This window comes from Electrophorus electricus, chromosome 4, assembly GCF_013358815.1.
Source record: "Electrophorus electricus isolate fEleEle1 chromosome 4, fEleEle1.pri, whole genome shotgun sequence".
Lineage (NCBI taxonomy): Eukaryota > Metazoa > Chordata > Actinopteri > Gymnotiformes > Gymnotidae > Electrophorus > Electrophorus electricus.
In genome coordinates, this window is record NC_049538.1 from 27,100,341 (window position 1) to 27,122,686 (window position 22,346).

The 22,346-nt window shown below is 40.1% G+C and overlaps 1 protein-coding gene across 1 annotated transcript in view; it reads left to right on the plus strand.

Moving 5' to 3' along the window:
- necab2 (N-terminal EF-hand calcium binding protein 2) overlaps window positions 1-22,346 on the plus strand; it is a 78,503-nt gene that overhangs the window by 22,496 nt on the left and 33,661 nt on the right. Inside the window, exons 3-5 of the mRNA XM_027003989.2 lie at window positions 4,141-4,249; window positions 8,875-8,900; window positions 9,604-9,701. Of these exons, the coding sequence (XP_026859790.1) occupies window positions 4,141-4,249; window positions 8,875-8,900; window positions 9,604-9,701 (233 nt within the window). The remainder of the gene's footprint in view (window positions 1-4,140; window positions 4,250-8,874; window positions 8,901-9,603; window positions 9,702-22,346) is intronic.

Genomic DNA, 22,346 nt, shown 5'->3' on the forward strand with positions numbered 1-22,346 from the left:
CTGCATAGGCCTCAACCCCCTTGTTGAGTGGCTATGGATCCCGGCTATGGAATGGAGCAACCATCAGGCACCTCCTCAACATGGGTGGAATTAAGCTGTATGTCAGAAGGAAATGAGACGTCAACTCACTACTCTGTCTCACCAGGATATGCAGCAGCGACATCAGAATGTCATTCAGACTGGAACTGAGGGGAATGTACTACCAGAAGGTAAAATAACAGATGTTGAGGGCAGCTACAAGTACCTTGGAGTCCCACAGGCAAATGGGAATCATGAAGAGGCCACAAAAAAGCAGCTACAGCCAAATACCTACAAAAAGTGAGGCAAGTCCTGAGATTCAGCTGAATGGGAAGAACAAGATCCAGGCTGTCAACACCTACATTCTACCAGTCATAAAATAAGCTGCTGGAATGATAAGATGTCCAAAGGAGAAGATAGAAGCCTCTGACATCAAGACTAGGAAACTCCTCACAATGCATGGAGGGTTTCATCCCAAATCTATCACTCTGAGACCGCACACTAAGCAGAAGGGGGGGGGGGCAGAGGACTAATCAACATCAGAATGATGAAGCAACCAGATCCAGGAGTACACCAGGGAGATGGCCCCAAGTGATGAAGTGCTTAGTGGGAACTTCAGACAGCAGAAACCTGAGCAGGATGGAAATTAGGAGGAGCAGGAACCATCATGGGAGGATAAATCCCTGCACAGTATGTACCACTGGCAAATAGTAGAAGCGGCTGATATGGAAAAATCCTACCAAAGGCTGGATTGAGCGAGAGCACAGAGGCACTCAACGTGATAGCACAGGAGCAAGCTCTGAATACAAGATCAATAGAGGATCAGATCTGCAACACCAGGCAGAACCCCAGATGCAGGCTGTGCAAAGATGCCCCTGAGACAATCCATTACATAATAGCAGGATGAGAGATGCTAGCAAGCAGAGAATACGTGGAATGCCATAATCAAGTGGTTGGCATAGTATACAGAAACCTCTATGCTAAGTATAAGCTGGAAGGTTCCAAGGTCAAAGTGGGATGGATACCTGATGTGTCAGTTTTAAGAAGTGGTTTATAAATGACAACATTGCTAAACTTTTCATGAGGAAAATGAGCATGGCACATATACAAACTATCCGTGTCTGTTGAGGCCTTGTTGAATAGCTTCAACTAAAAATTGTTAGTGTTATGGATGAAATTACTCCAGTTAATGCTAAAACTATTTTAGGTAAACAGGGAGCACCATAAAGTAATGCTATTGCAGTTCAAAGTAAAAATGCAGATGGCATAAAACAAAACATCAGATTCACAAAGAACCTTAAATCATCTACATGCAGCCTTGACAGCTTACCTTCTGCAGGCAGACAACATACTTCAAATAGTAAACACCTCACTCTTATCTGGGTTTTTCCTAACACAATAAAAAAAAAAACCTGAAAGCAAATAGGTGAAGTAATTACAGACCTATCTAAATTGTTTTCAAGCAACTTACTGATTTCCTATCCACAAATGGCTGTCTAGACAAATTTCAGCCAGGACTTCAACCTACTCAAAGTACTGAGAATGCTCTAATTAAGGTAATTAATGACATTCATTTGAACACATATTCAGGGAAGTTGTCAGTTCTACTACTGATGTATCATAGTGCAGCCTTTGATACTGTAGACCACAACATTCTAATAGGTAGACTTGAGAAGTGGGTTGGACTCTTAGGAACAGTCTTAAAATGGTTTAGTTCATACGTGCAAGGCAGGTATTATTTTGTTGAAATAGAAAATAAGGTGTCTGAAAGAGTACCAATGACTTGTGGTATGCCCCTAGGTTCAATTATTGGGCCACCCCTATTTTAACTTATACATGCTTCTGCTTGGCCAAATAATTCCAGACTCTGGGCTGTCGTACCATAGTTATACAGATAACACTCAGATTTGCGTAGCCCTTTCCCCAGACAGCTACAGTTCCTGTAACTCTCTCTGCAAGTGCTTTGAGCATGTCACTAAATGGACGTGCCAAAACCTTCTGCAATTGAATAAAGGTAAAACAGAAATTATTATATTTGCAATGAAAAGCACAAACTAGCTGCCTACTTGGACTCAAAAACTGTAAACTCTAAAAAGATAGCTCATAACCTAGGCATACTAATGGACTCTGAATTCAGTTTTAGCAGTCACATAAACTCTGTAACCAAGTCAGCATTTTATCACCTTAAGAACATCAACAAGATCAGAATTTCTTGACTAAACCAGATCTTGATAAACACATATATGCTATCGTCTCCTGCAGGGTTGATTACTGTAATGGCCTCCCAACGGGACTCCCAGAAAAGACAAACAGCTTCAGTTGATTCAAAATGCAGCTGCTATAGTTCCCACTAGGAGCAAAAGAAGATATCATATCACCCCCTTTCTTAGGTCCTGACACTAGCTACCAGGATACTACAGAATTGACAAGGTATTATTACTGGTCTATAAGTCACTTAATGGTGTAGGACTAGCTTATCTATCTGATATGCTGCAGATTTATAAGATGGACAGAAATCTTAGATCATTAAGAACTAATCAGTTAGTCCTGCCTAAGGTAAAAGCTAAGAATGGGGAGGCAGCATTTAGCTACTATGCTGTTTCTAAATGGGGTTCAGCTGATGGAGGATATTAGAAGAGTTCCAACGCTAGATGTTTTTAAATCAAAGTTTAAAACATCCCTATTTGCTAGGCTTTTCGCTCATGTTAGTTTTTGTTATTTCAGTTCCTGTGGCACTGTACGTAAACTCTGTGTCACGGACAGCTTCTCCCCCCACAAGTCATGTGGTACGGCCTGCTGCGTGCAGGGGGTTCAATTGTTTGTAACCACACCCTCCGTGAGGGCACACACCTGTATAGGGTTTTGACGTTAAGTGTTTATTTAAACCTATGTCTATTTAAACCGCTGTCAGTGTGCACTTCGTCGTTGGTCAATATCAATGTTAAGGTAGAGTGAAGTTAAGGTCAGTCATCATCGTAGTTTTGTAGACAGTCTGTGTTAAACGTTCACTTTGTGTAATACTGTTCAGTTGTGTTTATGGTCAATGTTTTGATCTGTGTGAACACCCTGTTCAATGTTATTAAATGTCTCACAAAGTTGAGGGAGTCTGCGCGTCCTGCTCTACACCCTTCGGCAGTCGGGCCACATGTTACACTCTGGCACTGAACTGAAGCAACTTAATTTTATTTCTAGTTTTATTTATTTATTTATTATTGTTGTTGTTTTCTTAAATTCTTAATTCTTCTTATTATTTTCTTAATTCTTAATTATTTATATATTTCTTATATTATGTATTTTAATCTTATTGTATTTCTTTAAAGTTTAATTTCTCTTAATCTATATTTTATTTCTTCATATTCTTGTTTTTAATATTTAAATTTCAATTTTAATAAAATCATGTAAAAATGTTCAGATATTTTTTGGCAAAAACCTTCTTGAGGTGATAGATCTCAGGTTGTAATAGGTTTTGTCTATTCTTTGAATTGCCGTTGTGTAGGTGCTGTAGAAATAAACTTGCCTTGCCTTGCCTTGCCTTGCCTTGCCTTGCCTATACCCCAGAAGGTGGTGGAAAATGACCAAGCTAAGATCCTGTGGGACTTCCAAATACAGACTGGAAAAATGATAATGGATAAGCAACTGGACATAGTAGTGATGGACAAACAGCAGAAGAGGGCTGTTATTATAATTATATATATAAATATATAAATCTGCCAAATGCCATAAATAAATATATAATTATGTCTTACCATATATCGCATTTATTATACTGGTAATTTAATTTATGCCTTATAATTGAACCAACTCCATTACTAATGTAAACCAATTATGATTAAGTTTGAAATTGAGTAAAGTTGAGTAAAGACCATTAAGAAGAAAGAAGTGTACTATCGAAGCAGCTCTTTTCCTCTCAACTTACATAATGCCAAAACTGATTAAATTCATGTCTTGATGGTGGGTCTAGGAGGTATTGTGCATTTCCAGTCACAAACCCCTGGCTGTAATCACACATGGATGGGAGCGAGACAGCGTTTTCATGGGTGTTGCAAACAGATGTGATATGGAGCTGAAATCCCAGCTCTTCGTTCATTCCCCCATCTCCCACCCCTCTCTTCCCCCTTGCAGATGATGGAAAGCTCTCGCTGGATGAGTTCCAGGCCTTCTTCTCTGATGGGACCCTGAATGAGGAGGAGCTAGAGAAGCTCTTCCACACGATTGACTCCGATAACACCAGGTGAGCGTCCGGGTCGCTGGGAGACCAAATGGAGAAAGAGCTGTTAACCAAGAGAGGAGAGTGTAGACTTTACTATAAAGAGGACACTCTTTATTGTACAAGAGTGCACACTCCTCTGGGAGGGGAAGCCAAGGTGGTCATGAAATAAAGCAAAGTGACAATGCAGCAAGCTGTCTGTGTACTCACCGACTGAAGAACACAGAGGGCAGTGTAATGAGAGGCAGGAGCAGACCATCAGTAATAAATAAGACAGAGCCTGTGGAGGGAGGACAAAGAAGAAACTGTTGGGTTTTTCAGGAACAAATTTAGTTTCTGCTTTAATGAAGTAGCACAGGCTAGAGCGTCTCTCTCTCTCTCTCTCTCTCTCTCTCTCTCTCTTTCTCTGAGCCTCTTTCTATCTTTATTCTTCGTTGTTATCCCTTCAACCTCTCTCACTCTTCACTTGTGTATGTGTGTACAGTATGCGCCATGTTCCATACCTAGACCTCAGCTGTCACATGTGTGTGTGTGTGCGTGCCTCTTTCTCTCTGGAGGCAGTGCCGCTCCACTGTGTGCATTGTCTTTAATCACATTTCAGAATGAATTATGTAAAAACGGAACGGATGCATACGGCGGGCGTGCTGAGCTCGCAGCTCACTGAGCCCACCACATGCTTTTTCTAAATAATGAACCACCAGAGCCCAAAGACGTACACAGGGGAGCAGGGAGTGAGAGAGGGAGCGGGAAAGTGGTAAAGGGAGGTGGAGGAAAGGGGGAGAGGGAGCGAGAGAGGGTGAGAGAGGGACGGACGAGGATAGAAGCGGTGTGGCAGGAACAGCATGCGGGAGGGTTTAGGAGGACCACTGGCAAGCAGGCAGTAGAACAGAAGAAGAGGGAGGAGGAGCAATATGGAGGTGGAAGAGGATGACAGGGAGAAAATCCATGACATCCATGAAACATGCAGTTTTCTGTCTCTCACTCCCTTGTTTTCTTGCATTGTATTGTAATGTTTTAAAGAAAGATTTTTCTTCCCTTCTGGATTTTACTTTGCTCTTGTTTTCTTTTGTAGTCTCCCCCCCCCCCCCCCCCCACCGTGGATTAATATTTCATCTATTTTGTAAGAGCTCACTGTGCCCAAGTTTAGACACAAAGATGATGTGCTCAAATCATATTTTTCGCCTTGCTTCGTTTGTTATTTTCTTTATCATGACATGCTGTAATGAAATTCATTTGCTGAGTGGTTAAATGTGCTTGTCAGGTGCAGTGGTTAGAGACAGAGTCATTTGCAGGGAAAAGTCAAAAGATTTAATATGAGAAGGATAATCCAATATGAGAAGGACTGTGATAATCCAAACTCACAGTCAAAACAGGCAAAGGTCGTTAACAAGCAAGCAAACAATCCAAATAGCCAAACAAGACTATGGGCAGTCAAGAGGGCAAAAACCAGGAAATAAGGTAAATACAAGTACGGCTCAGAAACATATAACCGGACTAACATGAACTGAACAACTTTTATAGGGAGACACATTAGGGAAAACAAGACACAGGTGAACCTATTCAGGAGACAGGTGAGGAACATGAGGATTGTGGGCAGCGTAGTTCACAGGAGTCCAGTCCTGGTATGAAGACGTGACAGTGCTATATATCAGAAAAAAAATGTGCTAGATGCTAGATGTTTACCATTTAGTCCTATATACGTTGTTTTAATAATTTCTTTGTCTCTTGATAAACGTCTGTGGTGCACTTACATATGCAAACTCTGATTAGTTCATCTTCTAAAGTGATTCCTGGGCCCAGTTCCAACACTTTGAATAATGGCTTTAATATGGCTGCCAAACTTTTTTTAATGGTCATTAATCATAACATTATGGTATTTATTGTGATTCATCACATATTTAATCACAGATTCCCTGAAAAAACACATTGTTGCTGCATTAACTTTCACACCATTTTAACACCATTCTATATTCAGAATCAAATTAAAATATTTACCAAAAATAAATGATAAACTCCTTCAATAACTTAAAGTTAAGATAATGTTATTTAAGTTTGGATCTCAAGTCAAAGTTTGTCAACAAAAAGATTTCATATTATAGAATATGAATATTCTATAATATATGAATATTAGAATATTATATATTTCATATTATTATAAAATTTCATATTATATATCCTATGGGCTGTCAGAGTTTAAATGCACATGCAAACATGATTAAAAATATTATCCTAAATTAAAAATATTTATCCTAAATACCAGGCCACATTAATCAAGCTTGTGTCATTAAACCTTGCCAGATAACTCATGAATTCAAGTAGTCTAATTCTGGGCCTGTCCTGATCCTGTCCATAATATGTGCAAATTAACCAGGGTTCTATATGAAGGGAAAATAAACATTATCCTTGTATGGAAACTGGACTGGAGTTTAATATGTGATTTTCATGCATGGCTGTCACTCAAGTATGCAATTATTTTCTGTAAAGGATATCCTTCGTCACACCACTGTCAAACGCGACTGAGAGAAACTTATCCTCCTTGGTACTGGGAGAGGACTTAGAGGGGCAAATTTGTAGATGATGAGAGGAGTTTTAGAAAGCTAAATTAGGCCACTGGGAAGCACAGGCAGAGGTAAAGTAAACATGGACCATCCAGCACCGGTTTACACCACCATGTGCAGTATCTGTTGTGTATGATATCACAGAGCATGGAGGCCTTTAGAGTTCAGACTAATCTCCTTTGAAACTGTTCCTGCTTTCAGGCTTTAACATGCGGTTGTCATGGTTAAACACCATGGTGCCAGGGTGCAGTTCTCTTCCACAAAATGATACACTTGTTTCCTCGTCTCCTCCTGAAGTGGAGTCACTGTGTCGGGTGCTGTCCCGATACTGAAGGAGATGAGTGGAGCATGCTAAAATTGCATACAAAAAATGTCATACTCCTTCAATATGGTAGTGACATTCTTTAAACATACCTCTTTAAGCATAATTCTTTAAACATACTTCCTCATATGCGTGCTCACCTCAGACTGAGGACCAGTCAGGATGGCATTTATCTCTAACATACTACTAATGAATGAAACAGAGTGGAATGTGGAAGAGATTTGAGGCAGGACTCTTGACTCCTCCTTCGAGTTCTCCACAGAGGGACAAAGCTTGTTTTGTCTTTTTTGCAGTTTTCTCCTTCATAGGCTGCCAGAAGACTCTATGTCAGGCTTACGATGTGAGGTAAACTTCACGAATTAAAGAACCTTTGTTAGCCAGGGCTGCTGTCAGTCGCGATCTGTCACCTGTAAATGTCATGTTTATATTTTTTGAAGCTTTTTTATGTGGGGGTGGAGAAGGTCCCCTTTGCTCTTCCTTGGTGATGGCACTTCTATTTTAAGTCAAAGAAAGAATAAAGAATCTGAAGATCAAAAGAAAAAGAGGAATAGAAGGATAGAGAGTTGAGGAAAGAGAGACTGATGAAAGAGAAGCAGTATTGAAAAGGTACAGAACATGTAGAGAAGATGTGTGAATTGCTCTCCACTAAAATCTTTATTAGCTATGGTCTTTCCATGATCTTCTTATCTCTCTCCCTCGCTCTCTCCTTCAACCTTTCTTGTCCTCCCAGGTACTCAGACAACTTTGAATCAGACTCTATAGCACATCCACCTTGTTATGTGATGGTCACACATGTCTGAACCAGAACACAGACTATAACAGCAAATTAGCATGTCCATGTTTGGCTTGTGTCTAACTTTAGTCAAAGCACATTTTAGGTGCTTTAATCAGATGCATTATTTAAAATTAAAAACAAGATGAAATGGATTACATAGGATTAGAAACAAGAATTGACTAATTAAAAATTAAGAATGTATCATGGGACTTTAATTTAAGGCATAAGAGAAATACAATGGTTTTGGTCTGGAATTAAACTTGGATCTTAAGTTAAAGGGCATTAAGGACATAAAAATCACTTTAAATCCAGTTCTGCAAATTCTGAAATTATACTTGCCATTCACTTCCTAGATTCCCCTTTTATAGAATATCAGTCAAAGGTGATCTGGCTATCTGTTCTGCAAGGCATGCTTTAGCTCAGCATCAAACCTGACTAGTGTGGTGCTGTTATGGGTGTGTTGGTTTAGACACATATGTTGGCGTACATGCAAGCACACATACACAAGAAACACAGAGTCATCTATTACCCCCGGCACTGCCAATATGCTTCTTTTCCTGTGGTGCTCTTTACAAATTGAATTGATTTGTTCTGAAATGCTGATTTAGTCAACCATAGCTCTTCAGAAGAAAGCTAATTTATTGACTGCATCCCCTGAATGTAGCGCTGAGATTTTTGAGTACTCCCCCTTCCATCGATTCACGTCATATCCGGCTGGGGTTTCTTTACAGATTATGCCTTGTACATGCTAATGAATTGTGATCACTTGAGTCCCTTTTCCGGCCCATGGAACATTTCAGTGATGGGTGGAAAAGCATTAGCGATCAGTGAAGGTGACAGTTGTATGTAGCTATTTAATGGATCTAAATTGGGATCTGCATTTCTCCAAAGAAGTGGGTGGTGTGTATATCTGCATGGTGCATTTTCCCTCTGACTTACTTCTCTCTCCTTCTGCCTCTCTTTGTCTCCATATGTGGCCCCTTTCCTGCATTAGTAATGTTGACACTAAGGAACTATGTGGTGAGTATCAGAAGAGTGTGTGTGTGTGTGTGTGTGTGTGTGTGTGTGTGTGTGTGTGTGCATGTGTGTGTGTAGGTGTGTGTGTGTAGGTGTGTGTGTGTGTGTGTGTGTGTGTATGTGTGTGTGTGTGTGTGTGTGTATGTGTGTGTGTGTGTGTGTGTATGTATGTGTGTGTGTGTATGTGTGTGTGTGTGTGTGTGTGTGTGTGTGTGTGTGTGTGTGTGTGCGTGTATGTGTGTGTGTGTGTATGTGTGTGTGTGTGTGTGTGTGTAGGTGTGTGTGTAGGTGTGTGTGTGTGTGTGCGTGTGTGTGTGCGTGCGCGCACGCATGCAGGTGTGAGGAAGATTGCATGTGGATATAAACATTTTTACAAATGTGTTGGTGGAATTTGTGGTTTGTATTCGAAACCCAACCTATTATTGAACCTGTCTACCTGTGAGAATAAAGTACATACAGGAACAGACAGTTTTATAGATTTTGCATTTCCTTATAATATTTGATTAATAAAAACAGTAACAGAGGCTAAGGGGACTTATCTCAGGTGATTAGCTTAATGCAATCTAAAATGATTCTTAGACACTGATCAATAGGATATGCTGTAAATTCATAAAGTTTTCATTGTCTCACTGATTTGTATATGCGTGCGTCTTTTACGCATATGAAACATTCAGTGGTCTCTTCCTTTCTCTGCTGTGTGCCCTAGATTACTTTGCCAAACACATGGGGGAATATGAAGGGGTTCTGGCATCACTGGAGACACTCAACCTTTCCATCCTCAAAGCCATGGACTTCACCAAGAAGGTTAGTGTAACAGATGCGGTGCTGCATGGCCATGTGCATGCTCAATGGTAGCCCGTGCTAATGCAATGTGGTCTTATGTGAAATCTTGTGGGATCATTACCTTTCTGCATACCACTCCAGATTTGGTCCCTTTGATCATGAAGTTTAATTACGGTTAATTACGAAGGTGTCTGATATTTGATATTGACAGTGTTTATGCAGTGTCTGATAAAGCCTATTTTCACAGTAGTCTCTGAGGGCAGAAATATTATTCTTAGCCAAAACATTAGAGTGTGGAGGATGAAATGGGTTTGAGTTTGTGTGTGCATGTGTCTGTGTGTGTGTCTACGTGTATTCACATTTGCATGCACATTCGCACTTGTGCATGTGTGTGTGTGTGTGTGTGTGTGTGTGTGTATGTGTGTGTGTGTGTGTGTGTGTGTGTGTGTCAGGCTTTTCTTGTATATTTTGTTTGGTATTTGGTCCTCATTAGCATGAGCTAGGGCTTAGTCTGACAGAAGGACACAGCTAAGCTTTAGCCACTTCATAGTGCACAAAACAGACATCTCTTCCCCTCCATTCTGGTGTAGGCCATTTTGCTGTTCTATTTACTTACCCCTACCCCATTTACCTACAACCAACGATGGAAACAGGTGTGGGTGAAGATTTAATGTGTGTAAAACTGTATACATTTTTCTGCCTCCAAAATAGAATTACAAATGTTTTAGAAAGATCACATTTTATTGCATAGCCCAGTGCATACATTCATACATTTTATTGCATACATTCTAAGTTATTAGAATGTACATAGCCAAGTTCCTTAATGCTGAAAAAGCCTGCTTTGGCAGAGGTTTGCCATTCAGTTCACCTAATTTATAGTTTAACCTACTAAATGTGCACAGCACATGGAATTGGTGTCAGCAATCTCTTTAACTATAGCTGATTCTTCACTCTAGTTTGTGCTTAAGCATTGACATTTTGTAATGTTATCTGAACCTACCTCTTCAGTCCACCAGCTCTGACCTAGCTGCTCTGTTCTGCTGAACTCACCTCCACAAACCCTCCACCCCCAATCAAAAGTAATATTCCCATATCCCACCACCAGAGGAAACAGCCACAGGATCTCATAGCTGGTGGTAGGACATTGATTTACGGGCCTGAATAACTACTGAGCATTTCTGGTGGGACAGGGCCAAAGTGACCATTGTGACCACTCTTAACTCTGTGAAAGGCCACAGATGTGCACCGCAGTGTAGGTAGATGAGAACAAGATTTCATAGGTCAGAGTTTGGCCTACATTGAACTGGAACGTGTGCCTTATAGAATACATGAAAAACCCTTTACTACTTTTTCCCATTAGCCATCCCTCGTCTTCTGTCCTGGCTTTGTGTTAGAACTCTCTTACTTCCTCTCTGTTTTTCTGTCTTGCTCTCTGTCTGTCTGTGTATGTTATATTCTTTCACCTCCATGCTTCAGCGCATGATAGATCTTGTGCAGCTTTATGTTATTACTGAAGGTTAGAGTTCTTAAAGACCATAGAGCCCCAGGGTTGTAAAATATCCCTGCGAATACAAAATGAGTTTACTCTTTAAATATTTATGGCACATTTAGTGTGTAGAGTGGTGTGTGCACATGTGCTTTTGTGTGTGCATATGGTGTGTGTGTGTGTGTGTGTGTGTGTGTGTTAGAGATCTGCTGCAGTGGCTTCTGGGACACAATGCACAACCACTCCTGTTTAACTGCGATTTAAATGCCTTCAAACATGCACAACTTCAGTGATTTAGGAAAGTTATCCCCCCTGTCTAGTGCTCTACTCTGATCTCCTCCTGTCCTTCCTTCAGTGTTTCTCTCTCTATATACATTTGTATCCATTCCGTGCTGTGTGAGTTCTTCACTTATGTCCTGTCAAGACAGTGTTGGTTGTTCTCATATTTTCCTCTGGAGTAAGTGCTGAAGTGTAGCACAGTGGTCAAAGTAGGGTAGGGGCATTCTCTTCTGCTGCAGCCACCCCATCCTGTGGACACATTTTAGCTTTCAAACGGAACAATAAATGTATTTTTCAAAAGAAGATGTCACAATTCTTGTGCCAGTCCTATAGCCAAGATGCATAGTATGCATTCTACTCTCCTTAGCATCCACACACACACACACACACACACACACACACACACGCACACACACACTGTCTTTCTCTCTCTCTCTCTCTCTCTCTCTCTCTCTCTCTCTCTCTCTCTCTCTCTCTCTCTCTCTCTCACTGTCTCTCTCTCTTGCTGACTGCACCCCTGGTTTCCTCTTACCCCTCATTACAGAGATATTGAGCAGTGTATCTCTACAGCCCCTGTTTGATCACAAGCCTCTACATTAAGGTTTTGCCTCCAGAGATTAATTCCCCTTTCCTTAGCTGAAGGGCCCTGACTGATGTCCATTTGGTGCTGGCTAATCAAGTGGCACTGTCTCCTGCTGAAATAATGATGTTTGCTCTTGTGATTGAGTGATTGGTATGACTTCCCCTCTTCAGTCCCATATATATATATATGTGTGTGTGTGTGTGTGTGTGTGTGTGTGTGTGTGTGTGTGTGTGTGTGTGTGTGTGTGTGTGTGTGTGTGTCGCACGGTGACATGCTGATACCCACTGTGCAGTGAGGGGGGCTATGTGTCCCTCTCCCAAAATTATCTGCAATTTCTCCAGTTCTGTTTCATAGTTTTGGATCAGCTATTTAAATCTGTCTGTGAAATGCTCTCTAGTTGTTTTGAATTTTTGACAGTAATGGAGAAAGTGCATCTCTGTCTCCAACTCACCACTCACAGTGACCACACACTCTCTCCTCTCTGGCCAGCCAGGACTTTTTATACCTGCCATTTTCTACAGCCAGACTCTGGTCACTGAGCTAGTACTTGGTCAGGATCCATCTCTGCTATGGATCTCTGAAGTGCAGGAGATACGGTTCCAGTCTGTATTCCCTTTTTATTGCCATTCTAATTTATTTTGAGCCTGAATTTGGATCTCCCAATGCTCTAGATATCTATTCTTACTGTGATGATTTGGTTGGTGTTTAGATGGGGGGTGGGAGAATGCTGCTTGGGTTTGCTCTTGGCTCTGTAACCTTTTAAACTGCAGGGTTTCTACGGGGCTTGAATTTAGGTGCATTCGGAAATGTAGGGATGTTTTTTGTATGTTTATAAACAGAGGGAATCGGCCTAATTCTTCCCTGCGCACATTGGTTGGTGTTTTCCATTGGTTTTTAAGGATCAATCTACATACTTCAGCATGTATGTTTTCTGCTTGATTCTTGTCCCATTTAGTGTAGTTGTGCTCGTTGAGTGGAGCCCATACCTCACTCCCATACAGAGCAATGGGCTGGGTCACAATATCAAAATATTTACACCTGATTGGGGTGGGAATGTCAATATTGTAACATTTCCTCCTGACTGCAAACAGTGCACTGCGACCTTCTTCTTTTAGCGCTTTCAGTGCTGGCCTGAAGCACCCAGTTGCAGCAATGATGAGGCTGTAGAAAGTGTACTGCAGCATGTGCAGCAGAACGATGCTGCCCAGAGTGAACTGGTACCTGTGTTCCTGACATCTGAGCTTTTTCTGGAAGACCATAATTTGTCTTCTTGAGGTTGACTGTCAGATTCCAGTTCTGGCAGTACTGTTCCAGCAGGTCCAGGTGCTGTTGTAACCCCTGTGCGCTCGGGGACAGCAGCACCAGGAAGCTTATGCTGCACTCTGGGATCACATGTGTAATTTCCATACAGAGAAGCACCCAATTCTGAAAGGTCAGGTGTATCTAATAAAGTGGCCAGTCAATGTATAACGACCAGCCATAACATTTAAACCACTGACACGCGAAGTAAAGAATAACATTGATTGTCTTGGTATAATGGCACAGGTCAAATTGTGATGTCTAGATGACTGGGTCAATGCATGTCCAAAATGGAAGATGTTGTATGGTAGTCCTGGTATGCAGTGGCTAATACCAACTGAAAGTGGTCCAAGGAAGGCCAACCGGCAACCAACGACAGGGACATGGGAACTCAGATGTCTGTGGAGAGTGAAGAGTTCTGATTGCACAGAAAAGTTATTGTAGCACAAACTGCTGAAAATGCAATGCTGGCTAGGATGGAAAGGTGTCAAAGCACAGTGCATGACAGCATGCTGCATATGGGTCTGATTAGTCACAGACCACTCAGAGAGCTCATGGTCACCCCTGTCCTCCACCAAAAGTGTCTACAATGGGCATGTAAGCATCAGAACTAGACCATGGGACAATGGGAAAAAGTGGCCAGGTTTGATGACTCGATTTTTTACATCATGTGTGCGGGGGCATCTCTTACCTGAGGAAGGTATGCACTAAAAAGGCAAGCTGGCGGAAGCAGTGTGATACTCTGAATAAGGTTCTCTTGGGTCATGGAATTTGTGTGGATGTTAGTTTGACATGTATCACCTTCCTAAAAATTGTTGCAGACTAAGTTCATCACTTCATGGCAATGGTATTCACTAATGACAGTGGACTCTTTCAACAGGATAATGCACCCTGCCACACTGGAAAAATAGTTCGCTATTCGTTTGAGAAACATGACACAAGGGTCAAAATGTTCCAAATTTCCCAGATTTACATTTTTGTTTTTGCCAGACTTTTGATTAGCGGTTTAACATCATTCTACCTGCGAAAATTCAGTCATTTGCTCCGTTGTACCTGAGCTATAAGGCTGTGTGGCAGACACAGTGAGCTTTTCTGACTGTGATCCACACTCTGGAATGGAGCGGAATTCCCAATTCACAGAATTCCCAATTCACTCTGGAATGGAGCAGAATTCCAACTCTCACAAAATCTTGGCTCTCATTAACAGCTACTCCCTGACAACCTGCTGAACAAATGAGCTCCATAAGAGAGCAGTGGTGTCAGAACCAAGGATACCTCCACCCCAACCTGTCGGAGCCAGGGAGCAAAAGAGTAAGATTAGACTAGCTGAAGAAGAACACGAGAGGGAAAAACACCTGCTCCTGCTGCCAGACGTTCCTTTATCACACACTCTCTGTCAATCCTGCCCACACCTTGCAACACATCAGAGAGGGCAAGATTTCTTATTTTCTCTCTGGTTACCAATGGTGATGTGTCACACACAAGCAGTTCACACACCACTACAGCAGCTTGAGTGTGAAGAAAGCAAATTGAAGCTGTGGTGGTGAAATTGACAGTTTTGTGGGGTTTTTCAGTGTGTATTGAAAACAGTGTAGGTAGCTTCAGTCGCACTTGTTATTGCATAGCTTATTGTGTGGTCTCTATACTGTGAAAAAAAGAGACATTCACATTCTCTATAATGACTAATTATAGTGGCTGGTATACAGTAGACTGCTGTGCATGCACAGATATGGCTTCAGCTCCTTATTACTTGGTACATTGGTATCTAAATTTCATCCATTTCAGTGTTATACAGAACCAGCACTATATGAAAAATAAAGATGAGCTTAGCTTAGTTTCGTTTATAAACTACACTCGGTTACTCAAATTGTAGACATATGGTGTCTAAAACACAGAGAAATGTCATTTTCAAAACACAAGGTGAATATATTTAAAGCACATAATTGGCTCTTTAGAAGGCGGAACTGAGTAACAGATGATGAGGAGAGGTGGGAGAAAAGCAAGAATTCATTAAACATATCTTCCTCCTTTATGTTCCCCACACACCATTTTAATGAGCTACTCTCATTAGCTTTGCCTTAGTCCAGGCATCTGGAGCTAGCTCATGCATTCACCTTGTTAAGACTTCAAATAGAGAAGAAATTCCTTTTGTTATATTTGTTGGGAAGGTGGTTTTCACAATCTGACTTATAAAAGTTTTATAAGTATGTCATAACTCGCCTTTCCACACTTTGTGAGACTCAGAATTCTATTTGTTCTGTCTTCTTTATTTAGACTTCTACATTTATGTCTTTAATATATTGTCAGTGGCAAACATGATTACGGAATCTGCATGTCCTGTTTAAAGCCAATCAGCAAAAACTCAGGAGAGGGCTGAAATGCAATTCTGCACTATTAGAACAGGCTGAGTGTGCAGTCTAAAGTTCTTCTGGCTGATGCCAGAAGCTGTTGATTATGAAGGTACCACATAGCAGCCGGTGTCCGCAGATCTGGAGGTTAGATTTTAGAAGACGGGTCAGGCTTTATTTCCTGCTTGTTTAGCTATTGTCTGCACTGTATCTGTGAAGACTGACAGTATTAGATGAAGTGGTGTGGTGGGTGGTGCTGGGCCTAGTCCCAGAGACCCTTAAGCAGTGCTACCTGTCAGCTGTGATTCACTGTAATCCCACTGTTGGCTGTCACCGCGGACAGGGATGAGCTGTATAAGTCCAGGGAACCGGCTAGGACCATGGTGATGTGAATCAGAGAGAGGCTTCAGATTATTGGTATTGGGTATTGGTGTTGGACATTGATATGATTCCAGAGAATGCACAGATATTGTCTGTCAGTGTAAGATGGGTAATAGGTTTTTCATTTGGCTACTGGGGTTAAGATTAGGGTTCAGTTTAGGTACAGCTAAAGTAATGCCCACGTCACCAGGAAAACCCCTGAAAGATAATAATACAAGACTGTTTGTGAGTGTCTGTGTGTGTTTGTGTGGCTGGGTGGGTGTAGCAGCTTGTTTAGATCACTGTGAAACATGTGAGTTGTCACTGTTCCACTCCATGGTTTCATTTGTGCACCATGGCTGTTTCAATCCATTTTTGAATGTGGCATTTATCCTGTCATGCTGTGCAAGAATCGTTGTAACTGACTGGATCAGCAAATTATATTATTTCTAAATACAATGCCTGGTATTAGCACTCCCTGTTGTCATGATCAAATTCTTCCAGAAGGCACTGTGGACAGACTGAAAAGAATACCTTTCAAGGTTTATGAGCTTTGAATCAGGTTATGTATGAACCCATATATTTTTAAACTGATTTTTGCTGTAATATATTACAATTGTCTACTTTTCCAGTCATGGTACCAGTCACATGATAGGAATATGCTGTTTAGCTGTTCAGCTAAATGACCTGTTCTGTAAGCTGAACCTTGTGTATTAGTGATTAAAATTTTATGCAATGTAAACAATAACCAAATACCATTGCTCCCCCACTGCACATTTTTGCTAGTGCAACATCTCCCCCAGTTTTACTCTGCTCATTAATATGCATGTGGAGGCTAGCATGTAATTCTGAATCTGCATGTTTCCATAGCATTAAGCAGTGGATATGCTCTCCTTAGAACTAATGAGCCTGGCTCAATATCCCAAGCTGCCATATGTTCTTTAATTGCTTTCAGAACACCATGCTGCTTGGATGTAAATTATGGCAAAGCAATAGACACAACGTATCTTTGAACACCATTTGAAAGTGAATGTTTTAATGCTAACATGGAGTGCCAACAGTATAAAAAGACATAAAAAGGAGCATCTAAAAACTATTTGTTAAATTAATAGGTATACTTAACCACTAGTTAAATTCAGTGATAAAAAGGGAACAATACATCTTCATCTAGGAAAGCTATAAGGTACTGGATATTTGAAAAGGTTGTGTAGATACTGTAAGTACTATGAAGGCATATTTATTGCTATTGCACTCTCATTGGCTTTGACCAGTCGGCTCCTTCAGTGGTCATCTATTTGGGAGGGAGGATTGCTTTAGTTTTTTAGCATTATACTTTTTCATCTTAGATTGTTGACAATATTCATAGCCATTTACAACCTTTGAAACTTTTTGAGTCCATATTTCATTATTCAGGAGGTTTTCAAAAAGCTTCAGAATTACTAGAACTTGGCCAAGTTGGTGAGACTAATTAGCTTCTGGTCTTATTTAGGAGGCTGTTGATTACATCTCAGCTCATTTAGAAGTGCTATTATCAAATGAACTGTCCAAGTAAAATATTCATTTTTTAATCATTAATCATTCCTCTCCTGAGCTGGTCATTGACTGAGATTAGCTTCTCTTGCAACATGACGGCTGTAAATATTTAATTTATACCTCATCAGTCCTGCAAAGATACAAAAGTCCACTTTTCATTTGTTTGTCTTTATTTGTTTGTCCCAGTTATTTGTACAGTTATATAAATACATAACGAAGTAGTCCTACACAACAAAGTGTCATATATACAGTACATATAAAGCGTTGGCATTACTGTACATGTATTAAAGTGAGAAACGTTTTTATAGGCATAATAAGATACATGTAGCACTTTAGATCTGCTATTGTTTATTCGTTATTGTTCTAAGCCTCCCAGATGCTGGTCAGATATTTTGTAGCTTGCTGCAAGCAAAGGCCAGCTAGAGAACTATCTGAAAAAAACCTGCCTTCAAAGAGTACTGCCATCCTGAAAGGCTGATTCCTTTAAGGATATCTCGATAGCAGGCAATCTCCTTAGGAATGTCTGTGGAAAGCTTGGGCCATAAACATGCCTTCGCTAAAAGAGGACTTTTAAATTGTTGCTCCTGTAAGAGTCTTTCTAGACTGGCATCTTCAGTGAGGAATGTGCCTCGGTGCAGTGACAGAGCTGGATCTTACTCGTGGCTGTCACGGTGGAAAGTGCTTTCACTTCACTTGTCTAAGCTCATTCGTCCTTCTAAACCTCCATGTTATTTATGACTAATTACAGACCCGAGTCATTTTTGTATACCTCATTGCGGTGGCTGGAGAAGCACATTAGAACAGTCTGAGACTCTTCCCTAAAGAGCTTTTTCATTAAGCTCTTAAGCAGCTGAAATCTGCAGTCATTATGATGCTTATATTGTATTTTCCTCCTTCCTAATGTAGTGCTAAATATAGCAGTAAAAATACCATTACATACTTCAGTTTAATTTAGAAGCAGCCATGGGTACAATGAAGACACAGGAAATAGTTCTGTGAATACAATCACGTCTAATCTTCTACCTACAGTCACTAGATGTTTGCCTGGAAACGTATTTATCAGAATCACTTGTGGGTGTACAGTTAGAGGCTGGACCACACCTGGACCACAGGCCTAATCTTTGTACTCATTCTCCAGCTCTGACTCATATTGATTAGATGATTTTTGGCTGGCAAACCGCTGACAAATGTAAAGTCTCCTGCAAAACACTATGTATAATACACTTGTGTTAGTGCAACACTAACACACATCTCTACCATGCCAGTGTCACTGCTATGTTGAAAATAGCCTGCCACTCAAATATTATCAGCAGTGTTCCTGTGGTCAGGACTCTATCAATAACTGTAACTACAGATAACAACATATGTGCTACATGCTCCTCGTTGTCGTTTCATGTACATAACATTACGCTAAGTGATATTAAATACTATGGTACAAGAGGCAGTGTTGAGAGCTCTGGTTTTTTTTTTTCAGAAGGCATTTACTAAACCTGACAGCCTCTTTTATGCTTTTATCCATTTATTCACACAAAAATGGTTATTGTAATGGTCACCAAAAAAAAGAAGAAGTTTATTTGTGATGGTCACCTTGCTCTGAATGTACAGGAAATGACTATTGTTAAATGTGGTGATGACTCCATTTTTCAATTCTACGACGCGGCTACAGCACGCTCCTGTAGTGAGGCAGATTTGTCATTCTCCATTCTTTTGCTGTCCAAACAAAAGCCTTATCACTGCTACAGGATCCTCTGCCTTTATGATGTTAATGTCACCAGCTCACCCTGCCTGATTAAAACTGCCTGGAAAATGTGGTAAGAGGCGATTAAAATTAGAGCTCTTCTTGTTGGCTAACACTAGCTCTTATTCATGGTATTGTTCCCACCACTTTAATTTTGTGTGAATTCAGATTCTCTGTGACATAATTATACATTATTATTAATAATAATAATAATAATAATAATAATAATAATAAGTAAACCAGGTAGTTATTAAGCAGTTGACAGTTTAACAACTTTGGGAGCAAGAGCTTTTCTTTACAGCTTCCACTTTAGAACTGGAATACTATATTCCATACTATACTATATATACTACTATACTATACTATAATAATCTGTTTATCTACTATAAAAATAATTCACTGAGCATATGTGACACATTAGAGAAGGTATCAAATGAAACATTTTTCTAGTTACACTTAAAATATTTGTAACTGCACCTGGTACATTTATGCACATGTTCTGGGAGTGTTTGAAAGAAGCAGACATATGGACCTCTACAGTAGATATATTAACTAAATTAATTGAAAATGACTTAAATTACTAAATTACCCAATATTCCACTGTCGATACTATTTCTTAAATGTTGACTCAGCCCTTTCTCTGACTCAGCAAAGGATGCTAATGGTGAGTTTTACTGATACCATAAACAACTTTAGATTGCCCCGCAATTTTCATTTATGGAATTATGGATGTTTCCTTTTCAAAATATAGTTCAAATGGAATTTCTTACAACTTGTGATTGGGAGAATTTATATGAGTGTATTCAAGAACTCTAGTTTCCAGTTGCATTATATAATGTTTCTTGAGTGGTTGTTTGTTTTGTATTTTCTGTCTTATCTTTGATCTGTGTGGCCATCTAACATTTTATGTCATGGTCCTGCCTTACCCTACCTTTTCCCATCCCTGTTGTAATATGCAATAAAAAGCTTATCAAAAACAAACAAACAAACAAACAAACACACAAACAAACAAAAAACAGACAGAGGAAACCAATGTCAGAATTTAGGTAGCAAAACTTTTGAACTTTGGATTTTGGAACTGTAGTCCAGATCAGGGGCAATTGCAATAATCCAGTCTAGATGACGCATACAGCCTATTTGCATATACCTCCTGTAATATCCAGGATAATACCTCCTTCATATCCAGGTTATATCTGGATTCATGTTGGCCGGATTTCATTTGCACTTTTCACTAAAATGTGTCCCCAGTGTGAACAGGTGAGATCTGATCTAATTTTACCATATAAAAAGCACATCAACCCACACATTGTTACTGTTTTACTTCCTGAAATACACAGACTATTATCAGTGTATTATACGCTGTGAAATATAGGCAGAAACCATCTACAACAGGCAACAAACCATCTGCTTCAGTACAGGAGAAGGCTTTCATTGGTAGCTGCTATAATTTCTGTAGTCAGACAGCAGACACTTGCATAATTGTATGCGGATACAGAAGAGGCATTATGTTGACGCTGTATTAAATATGGTCAAGATAAGTCTCTGACCACTTCCAAATGTGGTTTGTGTGATCCAGTCACAATGCATCTTAGGTGCGTTTACTCCTGGCTTGTCGTGCGGTCGAGTGAAATACAAGTCTAATCCGATCACATGTTAATGCAAGGGGTAAACAGGCTCAAAGAAATGTTATGGAGGTGTGTAATTTTGTAAATATAACAAATACGATTCTTGAAAATAAAATCACCAGCCTTGAGGAACTCTACAAGATACTGCATACTACATTTGAAGTTTGAAGTACATTAAGTACCCATTGCAGCCTGTTACAATCACTAACAAATTCAGCATGTCCAAACCAGTTTTGCAACCAGTTAAGTGGAAACATATGTATGTCAACTGTATAAAAAAAGCAAGCAGCACTAAGATCTATAAAAAACAAGTTAGAACTGTAACCTAGACAACAGATATTAGGAAAAGGCCTAATGCTGACACACTGTTATGATAGGCCTAAGGCTTCCTTAGTTTGTCATAAAATGGTGTTCAAGTCCATGTCTGCTTTGCAGGTTGTATCATAGATTGAACATTGGTGATTAGTTTAAATTATGGATTAAAAATTGCAACATTACATAAACGTATAGATCTCAGCTCTGTATACATGTATACCCATGTCAGTCTCAGTACTTTTTTTTAACTATAAAGGACTTATTCTTGAGTAGCGCATTTTTCTTTTACTATCACCTGAATCCCAGAGTCTTGCAGTGTCACATCTTATCATGATGAAGAATGCCACCGCTAAATAGTGTGACTTCCAGCACAAATTTCCACAGATTCTAAACACAGACCCACTCAGATTTAAAAGCAGAATAAGACTCTCACATATACATACAACAGAAATGCATCACAGTCATTTCCCTTTCACAAAAGCAAGCTGAAACCAGTGTTCTTTGGCATTCATTTTCTCCTGACTATAGATTTAACCCCAGCCTTGTAAAGTCTCAACAGCTCAGAGCTCTGACTGTATAACCACATTACGCTATGGCGCCTCCTTTCAGGCTGCCTAATGCAATTGAGTTTAAACATCCATCCTTTATTTCTTGGAAGCTAGCCGATCTACAGCACCTTTGCCATCCTTATCCCTAATTAAGAGAGTGCTGTTTGTCATACTTCCACATTCTTTGCCCCTTAAACTAATTTCAAACAACCAATATCACACATGAAGCAGTCATCAGCAGAGATTAATTAGGTTTAATTAAATACTAGAGACAAGAGTTTCAGCTGAGTACCTGTGCTGAGGTGAGACTCTGTCTCAGTAAACAGTAATTCTAAAGTTCAAGAAGAACACACAGGTGCAGTTTTTGCACAGTATCAGCACACAATGTATTTCTAAGTTTACTCGACTGCTGAATTCAATAAACAAGGAGAGTGAACTTGCTTTAAATAGAGATACTGTCATAGTAGAGATACTTTAATAGAGATACCGGCATAAATGTGTTTCATCTATTTTAAGATACAAACTCTCTTTGCTGTAGAGGGTACATGGCTT